The 25939-nt window shown below is 40.4% G+C and overlaps 4 protein-coding genes across 8 annotated transcripts in view; 2 read left to right on the forward strand and 2 right to left on the reverse strand.

Moving 5' to 3' along the window:
• Window positions 1-620: 620 nt before the first annotated feature.
• The window catches only part of LOC144199149 (uncharacterized), a 42941-nt gene continuing 17622 nt past the window's right edge, over window positions 621-25939 (forward strand). For both annotated transcript variants that reach the window (XM_077720580.1, XM_077720578.1), the window contains exons 1-3: window positions 621-689; window positions 5828-5981; window positions 18250-18383. The gene's annotated coding sequence lies outside the window, so the exon portion shown is untranslated. The remainder of the gene's footprint in view (window positions 690-5827; window positions 5982-18249; window positions 18384-25939) is intronic.
• crabp2a (cellular retinoic acid binding protein 2, a) lies at window positions 5327-10531 on the reverse strand. The gene is made up of 4 exons (XM_077720587.1): window positions 10293-10531; window positions 6994-7172; window positions 5825-5941; window positions 5327-5721 (listed from the first exon to the last, which is right to left on the reverse strand). Exons 1-4 carry the CDS (start codon window positions 10372-10374, stop codon window positions 5671-5673), a joined length of 429 nt encoding a protein of 142 aa, XP_077576713.1. The 5' UTR covers window positions 10375-10531; the 3' UTR covers window positions 5327-5670.
• On the forward strand, window positions 15857-16990 carry LOC144199151 (uncharacterized). Its single transcript, XM_077720586.1, has 2 exons — window positions 15857-15986; window positions 16192-16990. Exons 1-2 carry the CDS (start codon window positions 15946-15948, stop codon window positions 16793-16795), a joined length of 645 nt encoding a protein of 214 aa, XP_077576712.1. The 5' UTR covers window positions 15857-15945; the 3' UTR covers window positions 16796-16990.
• Window positions 18668-24467, reverse strand: ca14 (carbonic anhydrase XIV). 4 transcript variants are annotated; one of them, XM_077720584.1, is made up of 11 exons: window positions 24268-24467; window positions 24053-24198; window positions 23338-23433; window positions 23202-23268; window positions 22951-23108; window positions 22293-22419; window positions 21594-21617; window positions 21451-21535; window positions 21334-21367; window positions 19650-19703; window positions 18668-19353 (listed from the first exon to the last, which is right to left on the reverse strand). In XM_077720584.1, exons 1-10 carry the CDS (start codon window positions 24443-24445, stop codon window positions 19692-19694), a joined length of 927 nt encoding a protein of 308 aa, XP_077576710.1. In that variant the 5' UTR covers window positions 24446-24467; the 3' UTR covers window positions 18668-19353; window positions 19650-19691. The 4 variants fall into 4 exon arrangements, with proteins under 4 accessions (XP_077576710.1, XP_077576707.1, XP_077576708.1 ...); XM_077720581.1 differs by having other exon boundaries at window positions 21326-21367; XM_077720582.1 differs by lacking the exon at window positions 21334-21367.

Raw genomic sequence — 25939 nt, forward strand, 5'->3', positions numbered from 1 at the left:
ATGCTTTGTAGGGGTCAAGCAAGTCAAACATGTATTTTGGTCCGAGGCCATTAAGTGTAGCGTGGTAAGACTTTTTAGTCTATTTTTGACTCACAGGAAGCCAGTGTGATGATTTCATGACCAGTGTAATATCAGTCCAGTTTCCTTTGATATGACTCTTGCTGCAACGTTCAGGATTAGCTGCAGCACTCAGATTTTTTTTTTGTCAAGACCTGTAAATATGCCATTGCAATAATGCAGTGAAATAAAAATGAGTGTCTTAAGTGGTAAAACACTGATTAAGCGTTAAAACTTTGATGGCTGTTGAAGTTCAGGGCTGAGTGAATAATTACAGTAAGATTTTTGGCTTCATTTGTAGCTGTCAAACATTATTATTGGATTTGAAAAGAATGACAACATTTCGACCTTGGTTTAATTGGTTTTACGCTAGATTCAAAGTTGAGGAATTCTTGTTATGTAAAATGTAATCCCATCAAACGGTTTACAAATGGTGACTTTATATTGTTATGGTTTGAGTTTGTTGGTATTTGGCTCATTTCATATTTTTCCTGATTGTGCATTTTGGTGATCGGCCATTGATTTCACCTGGTTTTAGACCAGTAGCCACCAGTTCCTCATTCTCTCATTAACCCGTAAACCCTCAGTTTTGGTCAGGTTGGCGTCTGTGTGTGTCATGTTTCCCTGCTTAAGTAAGTTTCTTTGACCCTGTTTTTGGTGTGCTTTTGGTTGTTTGCTTGCCTGAAGTTTGTTCAGATGAATAAGTTAATGTTAAGTATTTAAAGTCAGACTTAACATTGTAAAAAAAACATTGAGAGTACTGCTCACTACACTCAGATTTAACTGTTGTGTGTGACCACCTTCTAGTACATTGCTCTCACGTAACCGGCGATTGCACAAACATTAAGCGTTTATTTAAAATTCCTGCTTAAATCAACGTCTCCAAGATAAATGCTTCAGCGGTGCCTGCAAGGAAGTGGGTGATGGCGCCAAGTCAAGGTGGCCTACGAATGAGAAGGTGGAGAACAGTCAGCATCAGTATCTCTCAATTGATCTTATTGCCATGGGCCAACTGCCATTAAACTAAAACCATTGTTTTTAATCCTGTAAATTCAGAGATTTTAAAAAGCACTAATAGCAAAACTGCAACTACTTAATTCTATTTCAAAACATCTTTTATTGTTTTAAAGTAGACACCAAGGCTGGTTTGATGTTTTTCCGCTTGCGTCAAAAAGAGTCAATGAAAGACTGACTAGCCCAATCATTTCAATTACTACTTGGCCTGAGATTTAATGTGTTGTCAGTTGGTTTGCGTCCCTACACACAATTTATTGTATAATTTGTTTTATTTGCTGTGGAAACCATGCAGCGTAGCTGTAGAACTCAATATTGCTGCTGGCAACCCAAGCGCTGAGCAAATTCAGCAGTGTGGCGGCAGTTGCTTTTATAGGAATCCAAACTAAACAACAGCATTAGAGCATCTCAAAAATCTGTTTTTATTATTGGTTCAGAATGATCATGTTATTCTGTAGTTTTCCCATGAACATATTTGATGCTCCATTAATCTATAGTAGTATCTTTTCTTTTTACTTGTTTTATTCCCACGTGGGGGTGCTATTTCTTTTCTAAACTATGTTAAGCCTGAGCTCCAGCTCATCTGCCGATGATCTGTATATTTCTCCCTTTTACCTCATTGTAAAGATCACCCAGGGATAATTTCTTTTGATATGCTGCATGACGATCACCTGATCTCAGAGTCATCATATTTCCCAGAGGCAATTTGTGGTGTCATGGCTTGAAGTTGTGTTGTCTTCTGACAAGCGTTTCTGGTGAAGGCCCATCATGTGCTGATGGATTTGTGCCAACTTGGAGGATGGACTTCATTATCTTTGACCCTGTGTGTCCAGAAAGATGGGAGAAGGATGTTGATTGCAGGAACTACTTCAGGCTCTGTCGTTGTCCTCAACTTTATTGCTTAACTGACACTTTTATCATTAGTGTCCTTGCCTTTATTGCTGTCCGTGCCTTGTGGCCAACACCTATTAGCACTTCAGCGGTTCCTTCCACATGTGCTTTCATCAATGTACATTTTACAGCATTTTGCTGTAGGACTGAGTCATTTGGCATTTCAGACCAATTGCTTTTGCTTTGATTATTCTAATTTTTTAAAGTTCTTTTACTTGACATGCTAGTTTATGTGCACTCATGTTTTTTGACAGCTTTCTGAATTCTATTTCTTGGGCCGAAATGAAGGCAAGGCCTTGTATAAGCCTGTTTCCTGCAGTGGGAGACTATTATTTCCAAAGTATGCAGCTGTTGGTACGACGCCGAACTCAGTCCGCAGTGCCAGACAGAAAGGGGAATATTAGACAGAAAAATCAGAAATGTTAAATCGGGCTCCCAGAGTTAACGTGTCCGTGCGATATTTATTTTTCATATATAAGTAAATAAACATGGGATCTGGCAGTGGAGCTGAATTTCTGTCCAAAAACTTGTCACACCTGCGTGTTACATATCATCATCTATGTAGAGAGGTTTTGGACAAGTGAAGTTGATGGCAGTCAACTGTCGGCAGACGGGAAGACTGTCTGTCCGTCGTCACCAGGTGCTTCCGAGACATCGCTTAGAATGGTTGGTTGTGATCTCTACCGCTTTTCTGATGCCAAAGTAAATACGCATCACTCACATGCATACAGGAACTTTACAAAGTAGGTCTGTTTGTATTAAGTCCGAAATATAAGAAGGCCAAAAGTTCACCTGGTTTGCAGTTGCAAGCTGGCATTCATTCAAATGTTCAATACGGGCAAAGTGCGTGTCACTGTGGGAACACACAGCAGACCTTTCCTCAATTTTACAAGGTGTGCTTCCTCCACCCATGCTTGCCCACATCAAAGTTCTGCAACCAATCCAACAACACCACAGTGCCTCCCCCGAACCCCCAGGTATGCGTACAACTCTGGCGAGCTTGTTTCAGCTGTGCTGTGGCCGGGCCATCATCTGGAATTAGTCAAAAGAGGAAAGACAGGGAGGTGGAAAGGTGGGAGGCAATTGCAGGCACTGGCAAGTTCAAGCCCATGAAAGCGGGAATCAAACGTAACTCCTGGCAGGGTCACACAGGTGAATATGGAAACCCTCTGGGCCTCTAATGCGTTTTTCTTTCTTTCTGGCTTTTGTCTATCCTCAGTTAGTTTCCAAGTCTGTAATTACATTTGTCATGATGACATTCCTTGTATCTATGTTGACCCAATCCAAGACTGTCATCTCAGAAAAGAGTATGCAGGTGCTTGATGCATCACATGCAAATAATACAAATGTTAATTACCTGTATAAGACTTCCACAAAGGTGAAGCACAGAGATATTATTCACTCGTAGTATGTTCCCATCATGTGCCTGTCTTCACCTGCCGTGTTCCATATGTTTGTCTCCAGGGGGTCTCATTTCATGAGCCCCCATCACTTCTTTACTAGCTAGTGAAGATTGCACTTAACTACTTTGGCAATTATTCCTTTACTCAGACTACAAATCATCCACCTTGCCTTGTGTGACATGGCCTGATGTATTCAGGCCCATGCACACTTTTAGAAGTAAGCCATCCATCAAAGCCACATTTTGACTGCATACGATGGAAATGTTGCCCGGCACATAAATGAACTTGTCTCACTATCTTTTGTTTGTATTCTCATGACATTCATTGTAGATGTTCTAATCCGAATCGGACAATTTTCATGGGTCAGGTTTATGCAGGAATGAACTCTTTTATGAGCCGTGCGTATACTGCGACTGTTTGATGTTATATGTGTTAAGAGTTCTCAGAAGGTGGGGTGCGGGTTTTTTCCTTATGTTTTGTGGACGCACGTTATACGGGGTCCGGTGCAAGTCCGGCATTCTGAAGTGAGACTTGACAGCTGCCTTTTACTGCCCCGGGGGGTAATCACCAGTTAGGGAGGGGTAGTTATTTATCCCTTTTTATTAGGGCAGGACGTAGCGAAGGACTTTATTGGGGTCGCACTGTAACAGCACACAGCTGTAGGGCGAAAACAAAGAATAAGGGAGAGGGTTTGAAAGACGAAAGGAAGCTGTTTTAGCGTCACTAAATTCCTGGCTAACAACCCCTCCAATCCCTTCATGTCATTCCTAGTTGGTGCGAATGGTGTCATAAGACCTCAGAGTCATCCATCATTCTTCCCAGCCCATTTTCTTCTTCTCGTAACGACACTCTTCTTGTTAAGCACATCTGCTGTCAATCAGCTGTACCTTGTAATCCTGTTGGCATTTCCTGCCAATCGGGGACACGCCCACTTGGCCTTGACCGATGCGTTCCCCGAAACATCATCTATCAGTAAGCATTTGATCAAATTTGAGATATACCCGATGGTTGAATTCCGATTTGGCATTTTCTAACTCTTAAAAAACTCTTGTGATCATTTTGATTCGATGAAAAGCTGTCCAACGTTTTATAGATCAGGTTACTGACATTTTGTAGATAGTCAAGGGTGAATATATGATGAGATCAATATTTTTAGAATGCTTTTGTTTGGAGGTATGCTTTGAAGATATGTTTTGGATCTAAAAAAGGTCAAAAGATACTTCATTACTTGGCATCTTTCTAATGAGGCTGTTGCCAGGTAACGTGTAGGGACTAACTGACGACGTAAATGGTTCTTCAAATCTTTACAAGTATTTATTAGGTTGTTTGAACACATTTGCTTTGTGCCAATGGTGACGACCTAATAAATATAGCAGATTGTTGTTAGCTAATTAGAGTTGATCTCAAGTAGAACTAGATTCTAGACCATCTGGCTTTGTTCAGAAGAGGATTTAAGAGGACACAAGGTCACATGTTATCAGATTACTCTGTTTCTCCTTCAAACAGATTCATTAGTTATGTCCTTGAAGATTTTTCCCCTTGTAATTTCTTTGATAATAGTAATGAAAAATATATTTAGCTACTTTGGTGGAAAGCAATAGCTCCCAAGGTTGAACTGCCAGAAAACCATTGCTTGAACAATGCTGTAAATATTATTTAACATCATTGGCTGTCTTTTAAATGTAAACAGATGTTCAGCAGTCTTATATAAATTGCACCAAATCAAAACAACACTCTTTAAACACCTTAACTTTAAAGGAAATATGTACTTTGTGTTCTCCCACATCATTCTATCACTGCCACTGTGTAAATCTGCCTCCATTGATTTCAAAACAGAGCAGTTAACATCGACACTGCATTGGCAACAAACTAATTTTAAATATTTGTAAAAATTGTTTTGAGTCAAAGCCTAAAATAAGACAGAAAAGCCCTGAAATTGCAAAAATTCTACAACTACAAAATCAAAGTTGCTTCTTTATTGTTTTTTCTATGTAAAATGTCAAAACAAAGTCAAAACCTTGGCTGTACTGTAGTGTGGTAATAAATATGAAATGAAATAGAAAATGTTAGCAAGGGTCCAAGACACACATGGCAAATTAAAAATGACGCACGTCTATCATACAATGCATTGACATACATTAAGTCCAAAATATTTTGATGAGAGCGAGAAAAAAGGTTAAAAGTGTGCAAGGCTAAGACAAAAGAAAATATGCATACTTTTTTCTACTAAATTCACAGCGCAGCTATTGGAATAGAAAAATAGGCCAGGTGACGTAGATGGATGGAAAGTGAGAAGTGCTCTTGTTCATTGTCGTTCGTAGACTCTGGTGCACACCACGTCATCTGCTCCCATGGTCTGAAAAATGTTAAAAGCAGACTGTCAGTCTGAATTGATTTCAAATTCCTCAGAAAAAAGGCCAATATTTTTTTTCTTATTTTTTCCCCCCCTCTCTCTTTACCAGGATGAGTTTTCCATCGTTGGTTATCTCACGGGTCCAGGAAGTTTTTGGCCCCTCCCCCTTCTGCAGAGTCTGCTCGCATCTGATTTTGCTGTCAGTCTCCCAACGTGGGAAACTCTGAGCATTGAGAGAAACAAACACGAGATGGCTTGATAAGGTAATCTTCATTAAGTGATTTTTATGATGTTGTTAATCCAAGGTTCAGCACTATAACTTAACCCTTTATAGAACACTCTTTACCACTCTTTGAAGTCCACATTTTACAAAAAAAGAAAACAATGACTCAATATATCTAAGGCTAAAGTGTAAACATCATATCATACAAATGGCGAATAGGAATAATTTTGGTTAAAAGATGAAATATCTTTGCACCAAAAAAGCAAAAATTGTTTAAAAAAAATAAGATTCCTGAATATAAAATGTTAATGCGATAACATAATCACATAAATAAATATCTACTTATTAGACACCAAGTGTTATTCCTACCACAGTTTATTTTAGACATTTTAGACTTTGAAAGTCATATACTTAAACATAAGCCAAACAAAGCATACTTTACTTGACCTCATTTATAAACCATCATTGAGTTATTTCTATTTATGTTTTCCTTTAGATTTTTGCTCCCTTTTTACAGTAATATTTATAGGAAAACAGTATGTTCAAATACAAAATGTAAAAAAATGAAATATATTAGTGTTTCAGTTTTGTGACGAAAGTATTGCTTTGTTTGTTCCCACTGGTTGGGTTTTGTGGTTTGGATTTTATTTGACACCTGTTGTATTGTCCATATTGCTTCACGGTTAATTTTGTAATCAAGTGAGTCAAACAGGGGAAGTTGATTTTGAGTGTTTTGCTAATCGAGAGATAAAGAAGAGCAAGCAAGGCGTCGTTAGGTAATCATTACTTTGGATGCGCTCATTGTTATTGCAGTGACACAAACACAGATTGCGTGTTTACCCTGGAGACAAACAAACCAAGGGAGACAAACGGCAAGTTGAAAGAGCTCGGAAAAAAACACGCGATAGGCCTTTGGAGACTCAGCCATGGGTGGAGATGGGCTGTTGGGCCAAATCAAACAGATTGATTCAATATGGACAACTTTTTCCTCCACACACCCATCACTGCTGTGATTTGATGGCAAGAGAATGTAAGAATGCTCTTCTGGATACCGTGCAGGGGCGTCCGTCCACCGTGCTCTCGTTGAACTCCTGTCCCACAGTGAAAGTGATGTGGGTGGTCCGGACGGTGGTGGATGTCTTAATGGACATGGTCTCGCCGTCCTGCATGATCTCCACCAAGGGCTTGGACGCTGCTTTACATGCGATCTTGCGCAGCATCACGTTTACACCTGTAGGACACAGTAGTTAATTTAGCCCATTTGTTGAGCCTTGCTAAGTCATTTGTGGATGATGAGTACATTTGAATTGGAATTGTAGGCTGAAAATAGATGCAATCTAGCATAATATTGACAAAATTTGCTATAGGCACAGGTGTTTGTTTCCATTTTTGATGATTTTGTGAAGAAACCCTTACCTCATGATTTTTTTTGTTAATGTGGCTTCTAAAATTGATGTAGCGTGCTTTTCGAAATAGTAATAGGGAAAGCGCAATTGAAAACCTCTTTGATTTTTGACCCAAGTCTTTGATTTTAATAGCCGTAATTCTCTTTGAGTGTCTGCGTGTTCTTGCCCTTTTCATATTAGTCATCATTTTGATCATCAAGTTCAAAAAAAGGCCAAAATGTACAAAGTAAAGACTTGCATAACCATTGTAACCCAATGAATATTCCTATTCAATCTATTCCAAAGAAGAGTGCACTCGGGTCAAGAGAACAGATGACTCTTGTGTCAAAGCAAGACGGCAGCAAATTAAACAAACTCATGTTGCAAAGTGCGTGGGCGGAATCTCTCTAACATTTTATTCGTTAACGATGAGAGAGGAAATAGTGAGGTCATATGACAAAGCATGGCCAAAACATGTGCATCGGCCCTTTTCCAAATCCTCTTTGCACGCACAAACACATCTAGTCAACCTTATTCCCACTGCAGGTATTTCTTTGCGTTGAGACAAAATAAGTCTTTTTGAAATCGCTCTCCATGTCTGAGGGGAAGCGTGTGCTTGTTTTCCATTTGTATGTCAGTCTGCTTTCCAGTTGGGTTTCCCACCTCTCGCGCATTCCCACCTGTCAGCAAGAGTAAATATATACACGCTAAGAAATGCCCAGTCATTCACAGTGCACCAGGATATCCACACTTCGTGTACAGTATGTGCATTGTCACTTTATCAGCTGGAGTTTCCTTCTTTTCTCTTTATGTGGCATGTGATAAATATTCGTTTTAGTACTGTAGTTTTACTTTTTACATTCAAATACATTTGCTTGTAAGGCTTCATTTATGCAATGAATAGGAATTAAACTATAGTGCAATATGGCGCGATGTCAATATACTTTTTTATTTTTGTAGTCCGCCAGGAGGAAAATTAATTTTGACAGATTGTATAAATGAAAGAGTAGAAACGAAAAAGTATGTCATCTTTCCATTTAGAAATATCTTGATGTCCTTTTTCAGGTGTACTGTAGAGTATAACATCATTTCCTGACCCATGCAATGATTATTGTTGGCCATATGATGAGATAATGTTTATTGTGAGCCTCATATCGCAAATCCTATCATTTTAGGGGGTACCCAGAGGTTCCCACTTCTAATAGTCAGACTTTTCCGGTTCTTAAAAATTTGCCTCACTTTTCAAACTGAGATAGCGTTGCACTTATATTTGTATAGTTCCTAAATAATAGAATTTGACCCTGAAAATTGTGAAAAAAATCCTGAATGGTGCTACCAAGTTAAATACAACTGAACTGAATTTTAATAAAAGCCGCGCTCCACAGTAATTCCAAAGGTTTTATTATCGCAGTAATTTGTGCCAGAAATGGCTTTAACCAAAAATCCCCCAAAGATACACTTCATTGCAAAATATTTCCTGCTTTCATATGATTAAGCCTGTACAACCTGCCAATCATGTCAAGATTCTCCTAAAGTCACAGCTCAAGTGAGATGTCCCTTTCCTGACAATGTGGGTTTATTTTAAGGAGCAAGCTGAGCTGCAGACATGAACTGACCCCTGTGTCTCGTCTGCGTCTACCTAAAAGCCAAGTGGGGGGCCTTTTCGGAGGCAACGGGGGGGGGGGGGGGGGGGAAGGGTGGAGGGGGGCTTCTCAAGTAACTGCTCCAGATTGCACACAAGCTGACTTTTAGACACCCAAACGGCTCCAACGCAAACAGATCTGGTCTCGCGAGGGTGCGCACTCGCACAGCGACCGAGCCAAAGGGTCAGAGATCAGGCGGCAGAGGAAGCCTTTGGATCGAGGCGAGGCAGTGAGGGATAAAGGGAAGCGGCCAAACGCTGCCTGCTGACAGGTCGCATCCAGCTGCGCTTCTCACACCCTGATGCAGATGGGGGTGGTCTTCCACCAAGATCGAATTGGGCTGAACTTTTTCCATTACTCGATAGTCTTATTTGATTTACACAATCAAAATTTTAAAGAAACTATTTTGGCCACCAGCCCCATTTGTGTTGATAGTATATGTGCTGTGGTAGTTGGTCGAAAAATTCAATTCAAAGCCCATTAACGACAATTTACGTCCAATCCAGATAATGTCTATTGCTGTTAATACCAGCCAAATTAAATGTAAAAAATCATTAGCATTGGTTGATTTTATTGTTATTATATTATTGTGATGAAATCAGTTAATTTATTTTCCAAGTTTCACTAGCCAAGCCTTAATGACAAGGGTTTTTGAACGTTTAATCACTTTTTTGTACGTATGAATACTCCACGGGAGACTGAAGGAAGATTGGCATATAGCAACACAGACTCAAGAATCGAACCCTGCCCCTGAAAGCTGCGAATCAGACGCACTGCTCCAATACTTTGGTCTCATCTATTTCCTCCATCAAGTCATTGAATTACCATGAACATAAACGCACATTGTCTATCATCTCAATGACTGGACGCGCACATCGTCCATCTTCAACTTAAAGATTGGACGCTTCGCACTCGCTCAAACGATCCCGCTCAGGCTGAAAGAAATCCTAGCGAAGAGCAGGTGCTTTTCCCCCCTTTTGCGTCCCCCTCGATCCCGCACTAACTGCACTGTAAACCGCGTCATGGCGCGCCCATTCAAGTGCGCACAGCCACACAATCCCAAATCCGTGGCACAGACAGATGTGCTGCCGTTTGTCTCTATTGTATTCCGGCTGCCTAACCCCGGGGGTGTTTAGATGACGCCGGCGAGGGGCCAGCCGAGGCACTTGAATTTTTCGCCCAGTCCACAGAATGACAAAGACCCCCTGCCCGTGCGTAAAAGAGGCCGATCCTCTCTAGGTGCCCAGAAAACGAAAATCTGACCTACAAACGACTCGAGAACGAACTTTTTTTTAAAATGGATTTTTTTTCTCCATCACTCACCCAACACTTTTAAGAGCTCTTCAAAGTTCTCGGAACTCTTCATCTCCCAAGTGCCGGAGAAGTCCGGGATTTTACGCTCCATGTTCGGCTGCGGGTGTTGGAAGTCGGGTCTTTTTTTTTCGGTTTTTTTTCTTGGCTGGATTGCCGACTGGGTTCGCACCTAACTGGGACTTTCTGGTGGAACTCGTTCCTGCCTGGGCTTTCCTGGTGTCCCCTGAATGTGCGCCTGTGCAAGTGAAATGCAATTGAGCTGCAGGAAAGAAAGGGGAGTATACTCTGGAGGGGCATGATCACGCCTCTTATTGATACGGCCACGCCCCCTACAAATGCAGATTACTACAGGCACGGATCTATGGACATTTACTTTTAGATAGATAGTTTAAAGCAGAGTAGGCGTCATAAATTATTGATGACCAGCTTGGGGCAGAAGAATTTTGAGATGCTTCACTAAAATTCTCCCAAAACAATAATTTTTTGACACATTTACAAACATCTTGGACCAAATGAACTTTGATAAAGACTGGACATTGAATTGGAAAAAAAAATCTATTTTGGGGATGAAGTGAAATCATTGCATATTTGAACTTAATGAAAAGTCATGAGAAAATATGCCCCTGTTGACTTTTATCATCATGTGGTGCAACCTGTCCGTAACCCTTTTTAGGGTAAGCGGTTATTTTTGCTCCAGCTCCGACACCCTGACTAGTTATTGAAAAGTAATGTAATTTCAACAACATTTGTCGACATCCTACCGTCTATCCCCCCTGCAATCCATCCCTGGTTAGATGCCTAATCCAACTTCCATCTTCTCGCATTCAAAATGAATTGGACGTCTGTCACCGTCACTGGGCTCTGTAAAGGGTTAAAATGGCTGATAGAAACATCCAACCCATTGGCTCACAACTGACATCTAACCTCATATGATATTTGCTCATATTTCCACGGTGCATTGACCAAATCACGCCCCCTGTTGGCAAAAGTAAACAATCCTCAATATTAGTTTATAATCTATTCCAGATAGTTTCATCCTTTCTATGGAATCTGCAACAATTGAGCATGATATGTGGTGAATAAATATAACATAGGTTCGGGTGTAAATGATAAGGGAGAGAATGGGGAAGGCCAAGTTCACCTCCTGCTGCCGCAATAAAAATAAAAGCGACGGTAATGGGATACAGCTCCTGCCCTGCACTCCCAAATAATAATTTCACGTGGACCCGTCACGTCAGAGGGGGGGCTGCTAGAAAAGGAAATTAAAAAAGAAAAAAAGAGGTGGGATTGACGTAGGTCGACATGGCTTTGCCCCCCACCCTCCCGCTGAGAAACGGAAGAGAAGCGAAGGGGGGAGGAGGAGGAGACAGGCCTGCGGTGCGGGGTCAGGGGCCCGCGGGGTGGGAGGTAGGCCGACTCGGAACACACGCACCCAACACACACACAAACAATGTAGATGATGGATGGTGGCGATACAAAGCCGACGTTAACTATTGACTCTTGATGGATGATCCCATCCGCTACACTGCATGGCGAATTAGCGCCGGGTAACCCGGGCGACTTTGGAGGAGATAGGAAAGCGGGGGAGCGGGCCCGTCATGGTTCCTCGCTACAAAAGCACTCCGTGGCTCCATGTCAGTCAACACACGCAAGGAGTAATAAAGAAGAGTTACAGATCAATAATTGGATAATTGAAGACATGCGTTTTTACTCACAGACGTGTGCGAATTCCTGCACCTTTGCACACTATCAGCGAGTCTGCTTTAAGTCAAACACACTTCAATGCTGTCATTAATTAACGCAGAATTGCCATAAAAGTCAAAAGTCCAAAAGTTACAAGAATAGTAGTGTTAATGTCAAGCGCGGTTAAATATTCTTTTTCGGAGAATGGAAATCGTATTATGCGGAAATGACAGCTATTATTGATTGGACAGTTAGATATAACATCACATACTTAAATGGAGGGATACAGACCAGGCTGTCTACTGACTTGCTAGTGAAGGCAACAGTGGGAAGGGTGGGGAAAAAACTGTCGTCATTCACCCCCCTTCAAAGTTAAAGGAATGACGAGTACGGGGAAATAGAAATACACATGAAAAGTAATATGCTAGACCCCTTAGGTAAGGGACACTGATACCATATAAAGTATGGACAGGGTTGGACGAGGTGCTCCGTCCTGAGAAATGATGATGCGCGACAAATCCGTGCATCCTTGCGCCAATGGTGGGGGGATTGAGTGATTGATCATGAAGGCGTTAACTCTTAGGGGTAAAATCTAAATAAACCTATTAATTTTTTTCGGTTCCTGTTGAAGAAAGACTCAATGACTAAAATAACCTATTTTCCCTTCTTCTTTTTTAATGGAAGTGAGATTTTATGTTTAATTAATTGTTAGATTTGTATTGTAATGATTTGACTTTTGTGCTGTCTTTTATCCCCATGTACATACGTAGAATAATTAAATAGAAGTAATAATAATAGTAATACCAGACAGTGCATTACTTAATGCAAAAGGAGAATGATGGCGTATAAAATCATACCCTTATTAAATAAAAATGAAAGCCCCGTGTTGGGCAGCCACTTTTGAGAAAATGTGGCTTTCATTTATATTTTCTTTTCAATTTCACCTCAGAAAAAATAAATCTTGTGCTTTTTCTGCTTCATTAAAACATTCTTTTCTCTGGGCACCACACAAGAAATGTGCTGTCTTTCCCTTCAACTCATAAATTACATTTTTATAACTAAATTTAAAATCACATTTTTCTAAACACCAGCTGTGGAACCATTACAGAACTGCAAGTTAAAACGTCAATCCATTTCCCCTTTTTATTTCCCCTTTGCACCTGCATATACCTCATGGTTGAATTTGCCCAGACAATATTGAATCCCCTCATTCAAAAACTGAAAGCACGCTTCTATTTAACACTCGGACGGGCCCATTTATATCCAACCCCGGCATCATTCTGTCTTTTTTTGCGGCGGCCCTGGCACTCTGTCACATGGGGCTACCCTCCGAAAGTTGGGATTGATCTTTTGAAAGTGACGGATGAAGCCGCAAAGTCACAATGTCCGCCATCAGGAAGATTCATGTTCATTACGGGAGGCGAACTATAAAGCATATGACCGTGACGTGCCAACACATGGATCAAACAAATGGTTGGATTGTAGCATATAATGATAGATTTGGCCATCTTGTGTCTGTGTGTGTGTGTGTGTGTGTGTGGTGGGGGGCTTGATAAAGAGCTCTGAAATGTGTGTGTGATGCTGCATGTCAGCACGTGATGACAAAGGGCCGTTCCGCATTCAGGCGCACTCAACCGTGAGCGGCACCCCTCAACCTTTCCCTCCTGTTTCTCGCTTGGCTCCCTCCTTTACCTCACGCCACTTTCTCTGGACTCCCCTCCCTTGCCACTTTTCTATCCTTCCTCCTCCCCCCCTCTGTCAAGCTTTTGTTCTTTTGTACCGCTCTGACACATTCCTCAAGTACGTTGAGAAGGAGCAAAGCGATGGGGAGAGGACTAAGAGAGCACTGATGAGAGGCAGACGATTGGAAACGTAGCAATTTTTTTACTGCATTGTTGTGCTGTGAAGGATGTTAGGGTCAGTCGGCAAAGGGAGGGGGATCAAACAGTTGGGGTCAGAGATGGAGAGCTACAAAAGGCCACAAATATGGAAAGAAAGACTACACTTTTTTGTGGGAAAGCCAAACACATTTCACTTCTGGGACCTTCTATTAGTTTGCTTAACGTCAGATGCAACTTGAACTCTTTGGCAATTGGAAGTCCAATATGTTTTTATCAGTCATTATTTGAGCATCAACTCTACATGTAGCTTTTAAAGAGAAAAAAAAAGAAATAGTAAAGTCTCAAGCATTGAATTAAATGGTATTTTACTGAGAGGTTGTTTCTAGTTATTTGAAAGGAAACTTGCACTGTTTTGGATTGAAAACTATTTTTTGAATATTTAGTCACTGCAATTGGCTGGCAACCAATTCAGAATGTCCTCAGCCTACAGCCTGGAGTTAGCTGGGATGGGCTCCGGCACCCCTTGCAAGTGAAATGGATATTTATCAATGAGTGAAGAACTGAGGTGATGATAACCAAGAAATCTGTTTTGCTATTTTTTTCTGACGGGGAAACTTTGATATGCCGATTGGCTGGACTTTATACAATCTGGTAGCTTGTGAGCCAATGGAAAAGCAATAAATAAGCAAAAACTCTACTCCCATATAAAAGAGGTAAACGTTTTGTGAGACTGTCCGTGATAAAGTGCAGGCTGTTCAAGTCAGAAAAACAAAAAAATCACCTATGTCTGGCCAAAATTCGTGACTGGAGAATGGTCAACTTCAAACATATTACGGCACTTATAACCTCTTGAACATTCTCATGAGGTCATGTTGCTAAGTGAGAGTAGGGAAGAATCGACACTCTCACATGGATGAAATGTCTCCTTTTTCCTCTTGTACAGCATATCACTTCCTATTTCCTGTCCCCCGTCGCACAATTTTCACCCTCCAGTGACCCTGTTCATCCTCTACCGTGTTTTCTATCCAAGCACCCTTTTTCACCTCTTCTAATAAGACTTGCGTCTTGACAAGTAGCGGCTCTCAGCCTGTAAATGTCAGCTTTTAGCTGCTCATAAAGTCACGCTGGAGTGTCAGTCTTCACTTTATCATTTAGATGACCTCTAATAAAACCACTCAAGCCCATAACCCAGATGTGAACTTGACCCTGCCTATACTCCCCACTCCTGGAAATCATTATCAGTGCCCTTTGGGTCTTAGACGGGAAAAAAATGGGCAGAATTTCCTGGCATGATGACTGTATCTATGTTGTGTGATTTACACGTGGACTAGTGGGAGGTTTTGAACTCCTCTGGGAGTTGTCAGACAATCCCCAGATCATTAACTGGTAAGGAGTGAACAGTAATTGGGCTCTTTGTTGTGTAGGAAAGTGATCAATTTGTAGACAAAGCTATTTGAAGTGGGAACGCAGCTTCTAAACATGCAGTTTTTGGAATATGGGATATATTGTTTGTGTTGGACAAGAAACAGATTTGATCCATTTTCCACAATCTTGCGTACATTGTTGTTTGTCAAAGTCTGAAGTTTGGGGACTTTGTGAAAAATGTTAGTTAGTTGATGAAATTATTCCAGAGTTTGAAATGATTATTCTTTGGAAGTGAATCTGTCAACCTGAAACGAAAATTGTATGAAATATTAACATTAAAAACTTTAGGTGTTTGTGAAAATGTATTTTCAATAAGAATTCTCAAATCCTTAAGCGACACCATTTCTTTTAGTGTTTTTAAAATCTACTATTATATCATCCATATACTGTTCAAAAGAGATTTTTGAAGAAAAAAAAAACGTAAAGGGGTATTTGCTGTAGCCTGCCATTCAGAATCAAATGACATATTATGAATAATGGATCCATGACGTCGGCAGTAGATTTTCCATCATTACAATCCCACAATTGCGCAGTGACCGTTGAACTGGTATTTGCACGCCGCCTGGGCACGTTTGCAAAGTCGCCCCGGTTATGTAAGGCAACTATGCTACGAGCTGTCAAGCCCCACCCCCGCCGACTCCCAGACGGGAAATGTACAACTTGAAGCGAAGACCTAACACCCAAGATCTCCCACAACTGCAGCTTTTAAGCTCATGAGAAGCCAAGCAGAATTTTCCTCTCTTGCTATAACAAGGTACGGAGACCGTTGCGCATCGGAGTGCTTTCCCACTTCCTTTTTTTACCGCTTTTATGTGAAGGAGGAACACAGACAGCTGTGTCTTTCACTCATGTGTTCATTGGCGTGGGGCTGGAGCAACAAGCCTTGACAAAGCGCCGACGCAGTGCTGTAAAAACCGCAGTTTGCTCTCGCTGATGTGAAGGCATTTGTTTCACTCCAGGGCCGTCAGGGTAATGGCTTCTCGCGGATTTGTATTCATTGTGGCCGCCGCCTACATCCTGTTGGCTCCTCATGCCCAGGCAAGAAATGACGCTCCCTGCCAGCGCTCCAAATGGTACAACGGCTACAACACGTTCATCAAGCGTCACGTCCGCTCGGGCCTCCCCGCCTCTCTGGATTCTAGCGAATGGAGAAACTATATCAAGAACAACGGGGGTTGCGATAGACCCACCCAGTCCTTTCTGGATCCAAAAGATCTGGATAGGGTGAGGGCTGTGTGCTCCAATAGGGGTGGGAAGACTTACAAGGACAACTTATGCATCAGTCAGGAGCTCTTCTCCTTCGTCACAGTACGGAGTGAACACGGCACTTGCGGGATCAAGAATATCATCCGGGAAAGCAAACATCTGATCCTGGCGTGTGAGGTGCTGGAAAACCAGTGCCTGCCAGTCCACTTTGAGGGAAATCCCAAAGATGCCAGGCCCAGTTACAATGCAAAAGGCTGCCTGGATCCAGATATTAAAGGCCATGCATCTTGCTTGAAAACAACCCAGTTGTGCTGGTTGGCAGCTGTGTTCGTCTTTATGTATACCTATTTTTATTGAGTCTATCACTGAATACAATTCAATCTCATGCCAAATGCTTGACCTGCATTCAAGTTTAACCCATAAATAAATGATTAGTTTTAAGTGGGCATTTACTACTGTGCTTTTAAGATGCTCAGGTTGTTCATTTCATGAGAGATTTCACTGCTGTTCTATTTTACTATGACAAGAAATAAAAAGGGAATTGGGGTATAATGCCCCTGCAACTAAACTGCAGATCTTGTTTTTTTTTTTTTCTCTTTAAGGTTTTCTTATGTATGTGAAATTAGGATCCACTGTTTACCTCTATTCCAGCCCTGTTGCTCTTCTTCACTGGCAGACATAACCATTAGAAAATAAAATTTTCATCACAGGTTACAAAGCTTTTCAAAGTTTCTAACAACAAACACATCGCTAAAAGCTTCCTCTTTTTTTAATGCTGACTTAAAAACTGGAAAACCAATCAGCCATCACAAGGTGACAGAAGAGAGGTGCTAATACCCTTCCATTAATGGCCTTTGTTGCTCATAATTTTTTATTGAGTTCTTCATTTTTTAAGCCTCAAAACACAAACGCATGACTTTTTATGCCTTATTGATTTTTATCTTCAACATGCATAAGGGACTAAAGATGGAAATCAACCTTTGGCTATAATCTTACATATTTACATATATATGTTCATTAACATGAATATTTATATGTTCATTATATGTACTGTCCCCTTACCAAATTTGTTCATCTGAGCATGTGTGTACACTAGAGGGCACTCATGCTCTTGTGAGGGGCCTTGTTTAAAGTGAATACTACTAGGCCTAAATACCGCTACTTTTATTAGCATTATGCTAACTGACTTTTTCCAGCTATGTGGTTCAATTAAATACCTTACTGTGTGAAAAGTCTTACTTTTTTTGTTTAAACTTCCACTGGAAATAATATTTAAAAGAAAAAAAAAACGGATTGCTATCTTTAAAATAACCAAAAGTACAAGTCTTGAATATCTGATTGGCCTTTCCTGACCTTTCAACATTTTGTAGATCCAAAAAACATAAATATTTCAAGGAGGGTCAAATGTCACGGAAAAGGGAGAAGTGTCAGAAAATTATTGAGGAAAAGCAAAAGAATGAGTGCCGAGTGAGAAGTAAGGCGGAGGGGGTGCTTGAAACACAGGGCGTCTGAAGAAAAGCAGTGGCAACACAATAAAGCAGTGGCAGTGCAATTTTAACAAAGTGGGGAGGGTTCTTGGAAACAAATGCGGCAAACTCAAATTAAAATTTGAACTATGGGAACGGGCACCTTCATTTCTTCTCAGCTTCCCCCTCTCTCAACTTGTCAACTTTTATTTCCTTTCTTTACACATTTGCCCCCCTTTGCCACAAGAACCCATCGAGTTCTAAAGTTCATGTATTTTGCATATTGAAAGTGGCAAACGTTTTGCAGTCTTAACGCTGGCTTTTCCGTCTTTTCTGCTTGTGTAGAGCGACTTGTGACAAATGAGCATTAAAAGCTCAGTGTGCTGAGAAGCTTACCAAAGGAACAAAAACAACATGAGTAATACAAGTGTCTGCAAGATGGTCGTCTCTTGAGTCATGGAAAAACTGCCCATGCTAAGGTATTCCACACTCTGTCTGATTAAGGGGAAACTGATGTTTTAAGTGTGGGAAATCAGTGATCTATTTAAATTGCTGATCTATAAAAAGGAGTATTTTTTCTCCAGACTTTATCATGCATCACCTCCACACACAACCAAATTAAGAGTTATTGTAGCATAGTATGATTTTTTTCTGTGTCTAGTGTTATTTTGTCTCGGAATAAAAAAACAGACGCTACTACATTGAAGAACAGTATTTTCACCAAGAAAAACCTGAATAATTCAAACAAATGAGACATCAAAAGTACTTTTTTTCATTTTATTGCATTACCCATGTTGAAAATACATCAACATTCCAAGTGACCTTGACAATTCCCGACAAAATACTTCAAAATAAGTCATATTCAATTAACAGTAAAACTTCATATTTCAATGTGCCGAATGGACAGAGGCAACCATTCTGATCTTTTGACCTTGAATGAACCTCATAAGGCTTTGTTGCTGTAGGGAGACATTTTACTCCAGTACTCAGATCCCTGAGCAATACAATAATACATTGGGTGTGAATGTATCACATCACCATTTCATTCAGTGCAGTGTACTTGTGCTTGAAGGCAGGATGGATATGATGAAAACAGCTAAATCAGTAGAAGAAGAAAAAAAACTGTACAAAGTATTTACACGAAACAATTCAAATGTCAGACATTGCAGTCATACAACACATCAAACACAGCAAAATGACATATTTAAGTGCTTTCTGTGCAAACTAGAGACATCATTCAATGTAGGCCCGCATTATTTCCTTCCTTTTCCCTCAATTTAATAGAAAACTGGATTTCCCTGTAACGGATGAGTCCCAACATGTTTCAACTTATTTCCTGGCTATGGCTCAGTTTGTGGAGATGATCTCTCTTCTTTCTTTTCTGCTTGAGAAGTGCAGTTAAGAACCATCTCTTGTTGTTTCTCTTTAGCTTTCTCGGGCTCCTTCATCCTGAAACGGAAAAAGGAAGAGTCATGTGAGGTGTCAGTGTAGTTTGAAGGTTTGGTCAAGAGAGGTCCTTCTTTAACAAAGAATGAGAAGAGACTGTGGTGGATGTTTGTGATGGCATTTCATGGAGGCGAAGATGAAGGATTATTAGAGATGAAAACAGAAAAGAAGTGGATGAATAAGGGTTTCTGGTAGCTGTGATTTTTGGAGTATTTGACAAAAAAGATAAGTCAAAGTTCATGCGTGGTTAAAGTCAAGTTGAAGAAAATTTTGGAATCATTTGGACTGTTTGGATCAACCTTTGCATCGGAGCTGGCCGGTGATTGGTTAGGACGTCCCAGCTAGAGGTAGAGCTGAAAACAGTGACAAATCATCAATTGGATTAAATAAATAAAAAGTAGCATTAGTTACAATTGTTTGTATTAGGATCAGAGGGTAGTTTTTTGTTTTTGGGTTTTTTTTACATATGAAAGGGATTTTGTTATCTGTCCCAACACTGACAACAAAATTAAGGTGCAATCATTTTATGAAGCAAATTTGATTAGCAGCTCCATACCTACCGAGGGGCCACATGCAGCTTCTTTTCATTCAAATCAGTAATTAGTAGAGTGGCGCCCAAGTATTGGGCAAGACCGGTGTTATTGCAGCAGTGCAAAGAGGATCAGATTATCTCCAGCGCTAATCTCAGGCTCGCTTTCTCTTGTTTTTCACTTTCATGGTTTTAAAACCACCAAGCGGATTACATATTGACTGAATTTATTTATTAGAGCCCAACCAACACAAAGAATTCCAAAGGCCGTGTTACTTTTTGGCTACTGGCATAGCGCATTACGCTAATATTAACTTTTGGCGCAGGTGGAAACCAGAACACTGGTCAAATGCATTTTATCAGAGTGCTGAAAGGAGTTTAGCCCAATGGAATGCAGCCATCATTAGTGTGAGAGATTCCTCGTGCTCCAGATTTGACAGGTCAAACTCTTGTTGTGGATCAGCGCCCTTGTACTATATAAATGGGATGAGTAATAACACTTGCGTCAATAGCCATCCAATCAACAACGCAGATGTTGTTGACCACTTGGTTGTGATTGAGTTATTTTTAATATTCCGACCGATATTATCAAATCAATTTTGGAGTTACAAGCTAAAATGTTTGTTCTTCAAAATAGTTTCAGTAATTATGGTTTGTACATTACTCTAAATGTGGTTGAAACGTTGTCATTTGATGAAAAACAAGTCCTATTTTGTATTTTCTTACTTTTACAAATGCAATGGTGTATTTTCATGATGTCCAATACAAAAGGGAATGACAAGATTTTGAAAATTACGGCCAAAAAGTATATAATAATTTAGTAAAAGTGCAAGGAATGGCTTTTGTTTGAGTATTCCTGCTTTAGAGAAACATTGGGACCTTGAACCAGTTAAGGCTGTCCCTTTCCAAAAGAATTTCAACGTACATTTTGCTGGCACAGTCCCAAAACTTGAATAGAGCTGTTGAATAGGTGGTAGTCATTGGTTGGAATCTAATTGTCACGTTTGCTCTATATCGTATTTCCATAGCACATTGTTTACGTCAGGGGGGTCAAACTCAGTTCGTTTAGCGGCCACATGCAAAGCAATTAGTTTGTCATCCTTTATTTTTTTTGTCCGAATTAGTTAACCGTCATTGAAGGCATACGTTCATTTGCCCCGCCCACTCAAGCCAGTTTTTCAGTTTAAGTGTATTGAATGTCTATTGTTGTCAATTCCAGGCAATACGTTTGTTTTAGGGCCCTTGCGGGTTACTTCTTGTAAATTTTGGTTAATTTCCTGATGACTTTAGGGGGCATTTGGACCCCTCGGGCCTTAGGTTTGACACCCCTGGTTTAAGTCACTCATTCTGAAACAGCGCTGAAGGAAGCTTCTAAATGCAAAGGGGTGGTTAGAAACAGCACAATAAATCAGCGCTAGACGTCTCCCTTTCGGGGATGAGCGCCACCTGTTTACCGCGACTGTTTCACGGTGGAGGAGAGTGAAAAATCTGCCGAGAGACGGGAAAGTTGAAGAGACGGGAAGATATCTCGAGAGCCCATCCGAAGAGCCCACTCGGTAACGGCGTCTTACCGCACGGTCTTGACGATGAAGCGGACGATAACGGCCAGGCCCACGCAGCCGCACATGACTCCGATCACGATGGCGGTGACCTCGCCTACGCACAAAAAGTCCTCAAGCGGGAAACCCGGCAAGCACAATGAGGTGCCACTTACCCGAAGAAAGCTCCTTGCCGGACTCTACGGTGGACAAAGAATAGGAATGAGTCATTAGAGTCACATAAGACGCAAGGCTTTATCTGCTCAGAGTTCGGCGCTCTCATTGCTGATGATCGAGCCTTCCACTTCAAATCCTCTCCACAATGAGCCCAACACAAATTCTGTTCCTTTTGTCTGCAATTCTGCCTCCGCTTTTTCACATCTCCCTTTCCCCCTTTTTTCCTCTCCATTTTTTCAGTTGTGCAAACAAAGAAGTCAGTGTTACACTTTGACAAAATCGTCTTTTTTCTCTAATCGGCTCGCAAACAAACGCCGCTCTTCTTGCCGGCTTTTTGCAACCCTTCCTCTACTTCCTCACTCATAAACATTTCATATTTTTGAGCACTATTTCATTGCCTTTCCTTTCATATACAGCTAATTATAAGCTTTCGTAGTACATGTTGACAATTCAGAACAGAAGATGTAGAATTTGATTCATTTAGTGCCTAAAACATGTTTTTTTCCTTCATTTCATCACAGTGCAGTATTAATTCTTTGGACAGCAATACAATTTTTACAGATATTACAAAGCCTGCCAAGATCCAATTTGTTTCAATTCAATTTAAGGACCGTTTAGACATTTCGGGTTTTAGGATTCACTTCAACAAGTAGTGCAATTAAATATAGATGCTATATGCATTAGTAGTCATTTTTCACCTCCAGTGAAGGAAGCAAAGACCATCCTGTGGTTGAGAGGCTGCGTGGAGCGGTAGTTGTCTTGTAGTAGCATCCGATCTGGATTTCCAGCCTCGCTGGAGTACAATAAGGTCTCCATCCTCAGTAACTGCAGAGAGAAGTCAGTACAGTGAATGGAATCTCCTGCCACACTACAATACTAAAGCTTGTTGTTGTTGTTTTTTATTAATTTATTTTTTTGTTTTGTTTTTATAGTCATGTAAGAAAATAATCACCATATTTCCAGAGGACTAAAGTATATCAATAGGTTTCCCTTTTTCTTAGTCAAAATAGTCAATGTCTAACAAGACCCAGGGAGCTGGCTCATATTGGTTGAGACTTGATGAATCAGATGGAAGGCCAAAGTGTGTTTGTCTGTGTGTGTGTGTGTGTGTGTTGGTGAGAGACGACGAAATCAACCAATCACATTTTCTTTGAAGTATGCTGGACCCAAAAGCGTTTAAGCCTGAAGTCTACGAGGGTGAGACCACACTGGTCGGTGTTAAATCTTGGGTTTCAGGCAACACTCAATTTCGGGCTCTGATCAGTTGCTATGACAATGTATAGTCCCAGCTCACAGTTAGTTCACTCTTGTAAAGAATGTATCTATTTTTCTCCCATCTCAGTTCAGAAGTCTCACCTGAGCTTTGGAGATTTCGACCCTCTCGTGAAAAAGTGTCCAGATAACGCTTTGGTAGCAAGGTGGTGTCGTTAGGGAGCCATTGTAACGATAATAGCGTCCAAGATCATTGGGGAGTAGTGACTGCACGTCAAAGGCTGGTATATACACTTTTTGGTCTGTGATTGGAAAGCAAAACAGTGATACTATCTTTTATTTATACGCGTGTGTATATATATATAAATATATATATTGGCAGCTCTTGAACATACTTGCATGTCTTATGCGGCTCAGATAGTTGATGATGTTGTTAAATGCCGGGTTGGTCTCGTCACCTGTCTGAAGAACAGAACTTGAAAATCCCATGTAGAATTTGCCTGTATATGTTCAGTGTTAGCTTGACAATACCACAATGAGAATTCCTAGGACAGCAAGTCCGTCCCGCTGCGTCATCGCGACGGACATGTTGGGGTAGAGCTCCGAGTTGTAGTGCACTATATGTAGCTGAAAGAGGAGGGAAGAAATATGCTGGATTAATTCTGTGATACGATTATATTTATGTGTGCATTTGATCATTTTCGTTCCGAGAAGTTTTTACTGGAAGATAGGACTGACCTTTACCTCAGAATGCAGACCTAGAAGGACTCTTAAGTTGTTTAATTTCCAATGCAGTTGTTTTTGAGTTCCGACCTTTATTGTTATTATGGAATACCTGATATGCGATGATTGTTACAGCTGTTGTTTTGCTTATGCAATTAGATTAATCAATAACCTTGTAATTGTTTTTATTTATGGCCTTAAATGGGCTGGAGCAATTGACGCTTTCCAGAATCATTTGTGACGAGGACCATGTCAAAATGGATTCTCACTTGCAAGTAAGACCAGAGATGTGAAATTAATTGATGTACAAATTAATAGATGTCTCCTTGTATAGTTTTATATTATATTAAAGGTAACTAAGAATGAACCTAAGAAACAATATAATCGCTTTTTCCAAATTTACACTATTGAATTGGGCTCATGACACTTTTTAATTACTTATTTAATTTGCCATATCTCCACTTCCTTGCAAACAGAGCAAACAGGCCAGATACAACTAAAATTTCACCTCTTGACCACTTACCTCTGCTTCTGCACTCTGCCCATTGATGATGTGTTCACTGCCTCCGATTTTCGGACCACCGCTGCCCCAGTGGAGGTGCATTTGTACAGCCGAGAAGAGCCAGGGGAGCCCACCCAGGCTCATCCAGTCAGGCAGCTCGATTACAGCTGGAAGTAAATGGAATTCACATTTAGTCAGACACTGGTTTCACAAGAGAGTGCTGCTATTTTTTTTACCTGTGTGTCCATTATTATACAGCGAAAAGGGTTTGTTGCCATGCTGACCGTAGCCCAGTGGAGTGAGGGGGGTCAGACTGGGGTCATATTTGGTCTGGGAGGTCACCACTTCGACAGGGGACTGAGAGGTACCACCGCACTCGGGGAAATAGTCTGACCACTCGGACTGACCCACCATTCCTGCAGATAGAAAAAGATGGTGAGGTGCATTTTTGTGCTTCATGAGCTGCAAAGACAAAGTATGTTGTACATTGACAGAATTAACAGCACGTTTCAAACAGGACGAGATTTAAAGAATATATTGCATAGGAAACTTTTAGATGACTGGTATGCAGTCAGAACTATTTCAAAATTATTATGCAGTAAGTCTGAGAAACAGCATAATACCGTAAATCCACGATTGACACCAAGGTAGCAAAAGGATGTGTATTTTTTTTGTTGTTGTTATTTTGGCCTCATCCCATTTTTTAGCTAATGTCCTTTAATTAGTCCTTTGTGACATAATGTTTGTGTATTTTTAATACAGCCTCACTAATTAATTGTACACATTTGCTAGTTATGTGATTTTAAAGGTAAGATTACATTTCATATCCTTTGAGCTGTTTTCTATTTTATTTTTAAATAATAATAATGCAAGCTTTCCTGAAAAGATTAGGAAATGTAACTTTTTAAATTAAAATATACACCAAATGAAAAGCTGGAGAATTACTTCTTCAAATACACTTAAAACATATTTAACGATGAGCACTAGCTATTTTGCGAATTTTTTTACATATTTTTTTTTTACATACAAATTGAAATGATGCAAACAAGCCCCCCTCACACACAACCCTCCATCTCAAATCTCGCCCCCTATTTGCCCACCCCAGCGTGATGAGGCAACTTCAAAAGCAAGCCACGCAGCACCGCCACACGTCGTCATGGAGGTATCCATGGTGACCAGAGGCCGACAATTCTGACTCTCTATGTTGGACCACCACTCCAAACACCCTCAATGCACCAACAACAAAGCCACATGGGCACACACGCGGCAAAAAAGCGGCACTGGACCGCCTGAACATACTATTTCCCACTTAATTCTTTTAAATTCCAATTCTCTATTTCAGCTAATGTCCACACACACAAGACCAGTTGTCACACCGCTTCCCACAATGCCAAATAAACTAAAATCCAGGCATCTTCAATTAAATAGAATTTTAAAAAAAATAGCATAACATACATTGTGACGCACTCCCAAAAATTTTTTTTGCTCGCCCTACAAAATGAATTTTAGGACAGCACACAAGTATTGCTATTTCAAATAAAGTGAGACATTTCAGCTTTTAGGAAAATTTTAAATGTCTTTATCTCAAATTTTATTTGACAGTTAAAAATGTATTTATGTGCGGTTTTTTACACCACTATATTTTACCTTATTTACTTTTCTTTACCATTTGTACTACATTTAAGTGCAAAGCTAAGTAAGTCCTGCTCAATGTTTTGTACCCATAAAGTACTACATTAATAGGAATATATTTATGGGGAAAAATAATACTATATTAAAATACTTTGTAATGCCAATTCATCAATTTTAAGTACATTTGTACAATTACAAGTTATAATTAATTGAAAAGATTAGGCAACATAACACTTACTGCTCATTTTGCGTGTGTGTGTGTGTGTGTGTTTAAAT

Source organism: Stigmatopora nigra, chromosome 7 (genome assembly GCF_051989575.1).
Source record: "Stigmatopora nigra isolate UIUO_SnigA chromosome 7, RoL_Snig_1.1, whole genome shotgun sequence".
Taxonomy (NCBI): domain Eukaryota; kingdom Metazoa; phylum Chordata; class Actinopteri; order Syngnathiformes; family Syngnathidae; genus Stigmatopora; species Stigmatopora nigra.

Excerpts from the sequence above, each read along its gene's own strand:
- crabp2a (XM_077720587.1), bottom strand. The coding sequence starts at position 10,374 with ATGGAGCGTAAAATCCCGGACTTCTCCGGCACTTGGGAGATGAAGAGT. Across the intron at positions 7,173-10,292 it reads AGAGCTCTTAAAAGTGTTGG|GTGTAAACGTGATGCTGCGC; the intron begins GTGAGTGATGGA and ends TGTGTCCTACAG. Across the intron at positions 5,942-6,993 it reads TGGACGGACGCCCCTGCACG|AGTTTCCCACGTTGGGAGAC; the intron begins GTATCCAGAAGA and ends CTCAATGCTCAG.
- LOC144199151 (XM_077720586.1), top strand. The coding sequence starts at position 15,946 with ATGAGAAGCCAAGCAGAATTTTCCTCTCTTGCTATAACAAG. Across the intron at positions 15,987-16,191 it reads TCCTCTCTTGCTATAACAAG|GGCCGTCAGGGTAATGGCTT; the intron begins GTACGGAGACCG and ends GTTTCACTCCAG.
- ca14 (XM_077720581.1), bottom strand. The coding sequence starts at position 24,445 with ATGGTGGGTCAGTCCGAGTGGTCAGACTATTTCCCCGAGTGCGGTGGT. Across the intron at positions 23,434-24,052 it reads GGCAGAGTGCAGAAGCAGAG|CTACATATAGTGCACTACAA; the intron begins GTAAGTGGTCAA and ends CTCCTCTTTCAG. Across the intron at positions 23,269-23,337 it reads TCCTAGGAATTCTCATTGTG|ACAGGTGACGAGACCAACCC; the intron begins GTATTGTCAAGC and ends TCTGTTCTTCAG.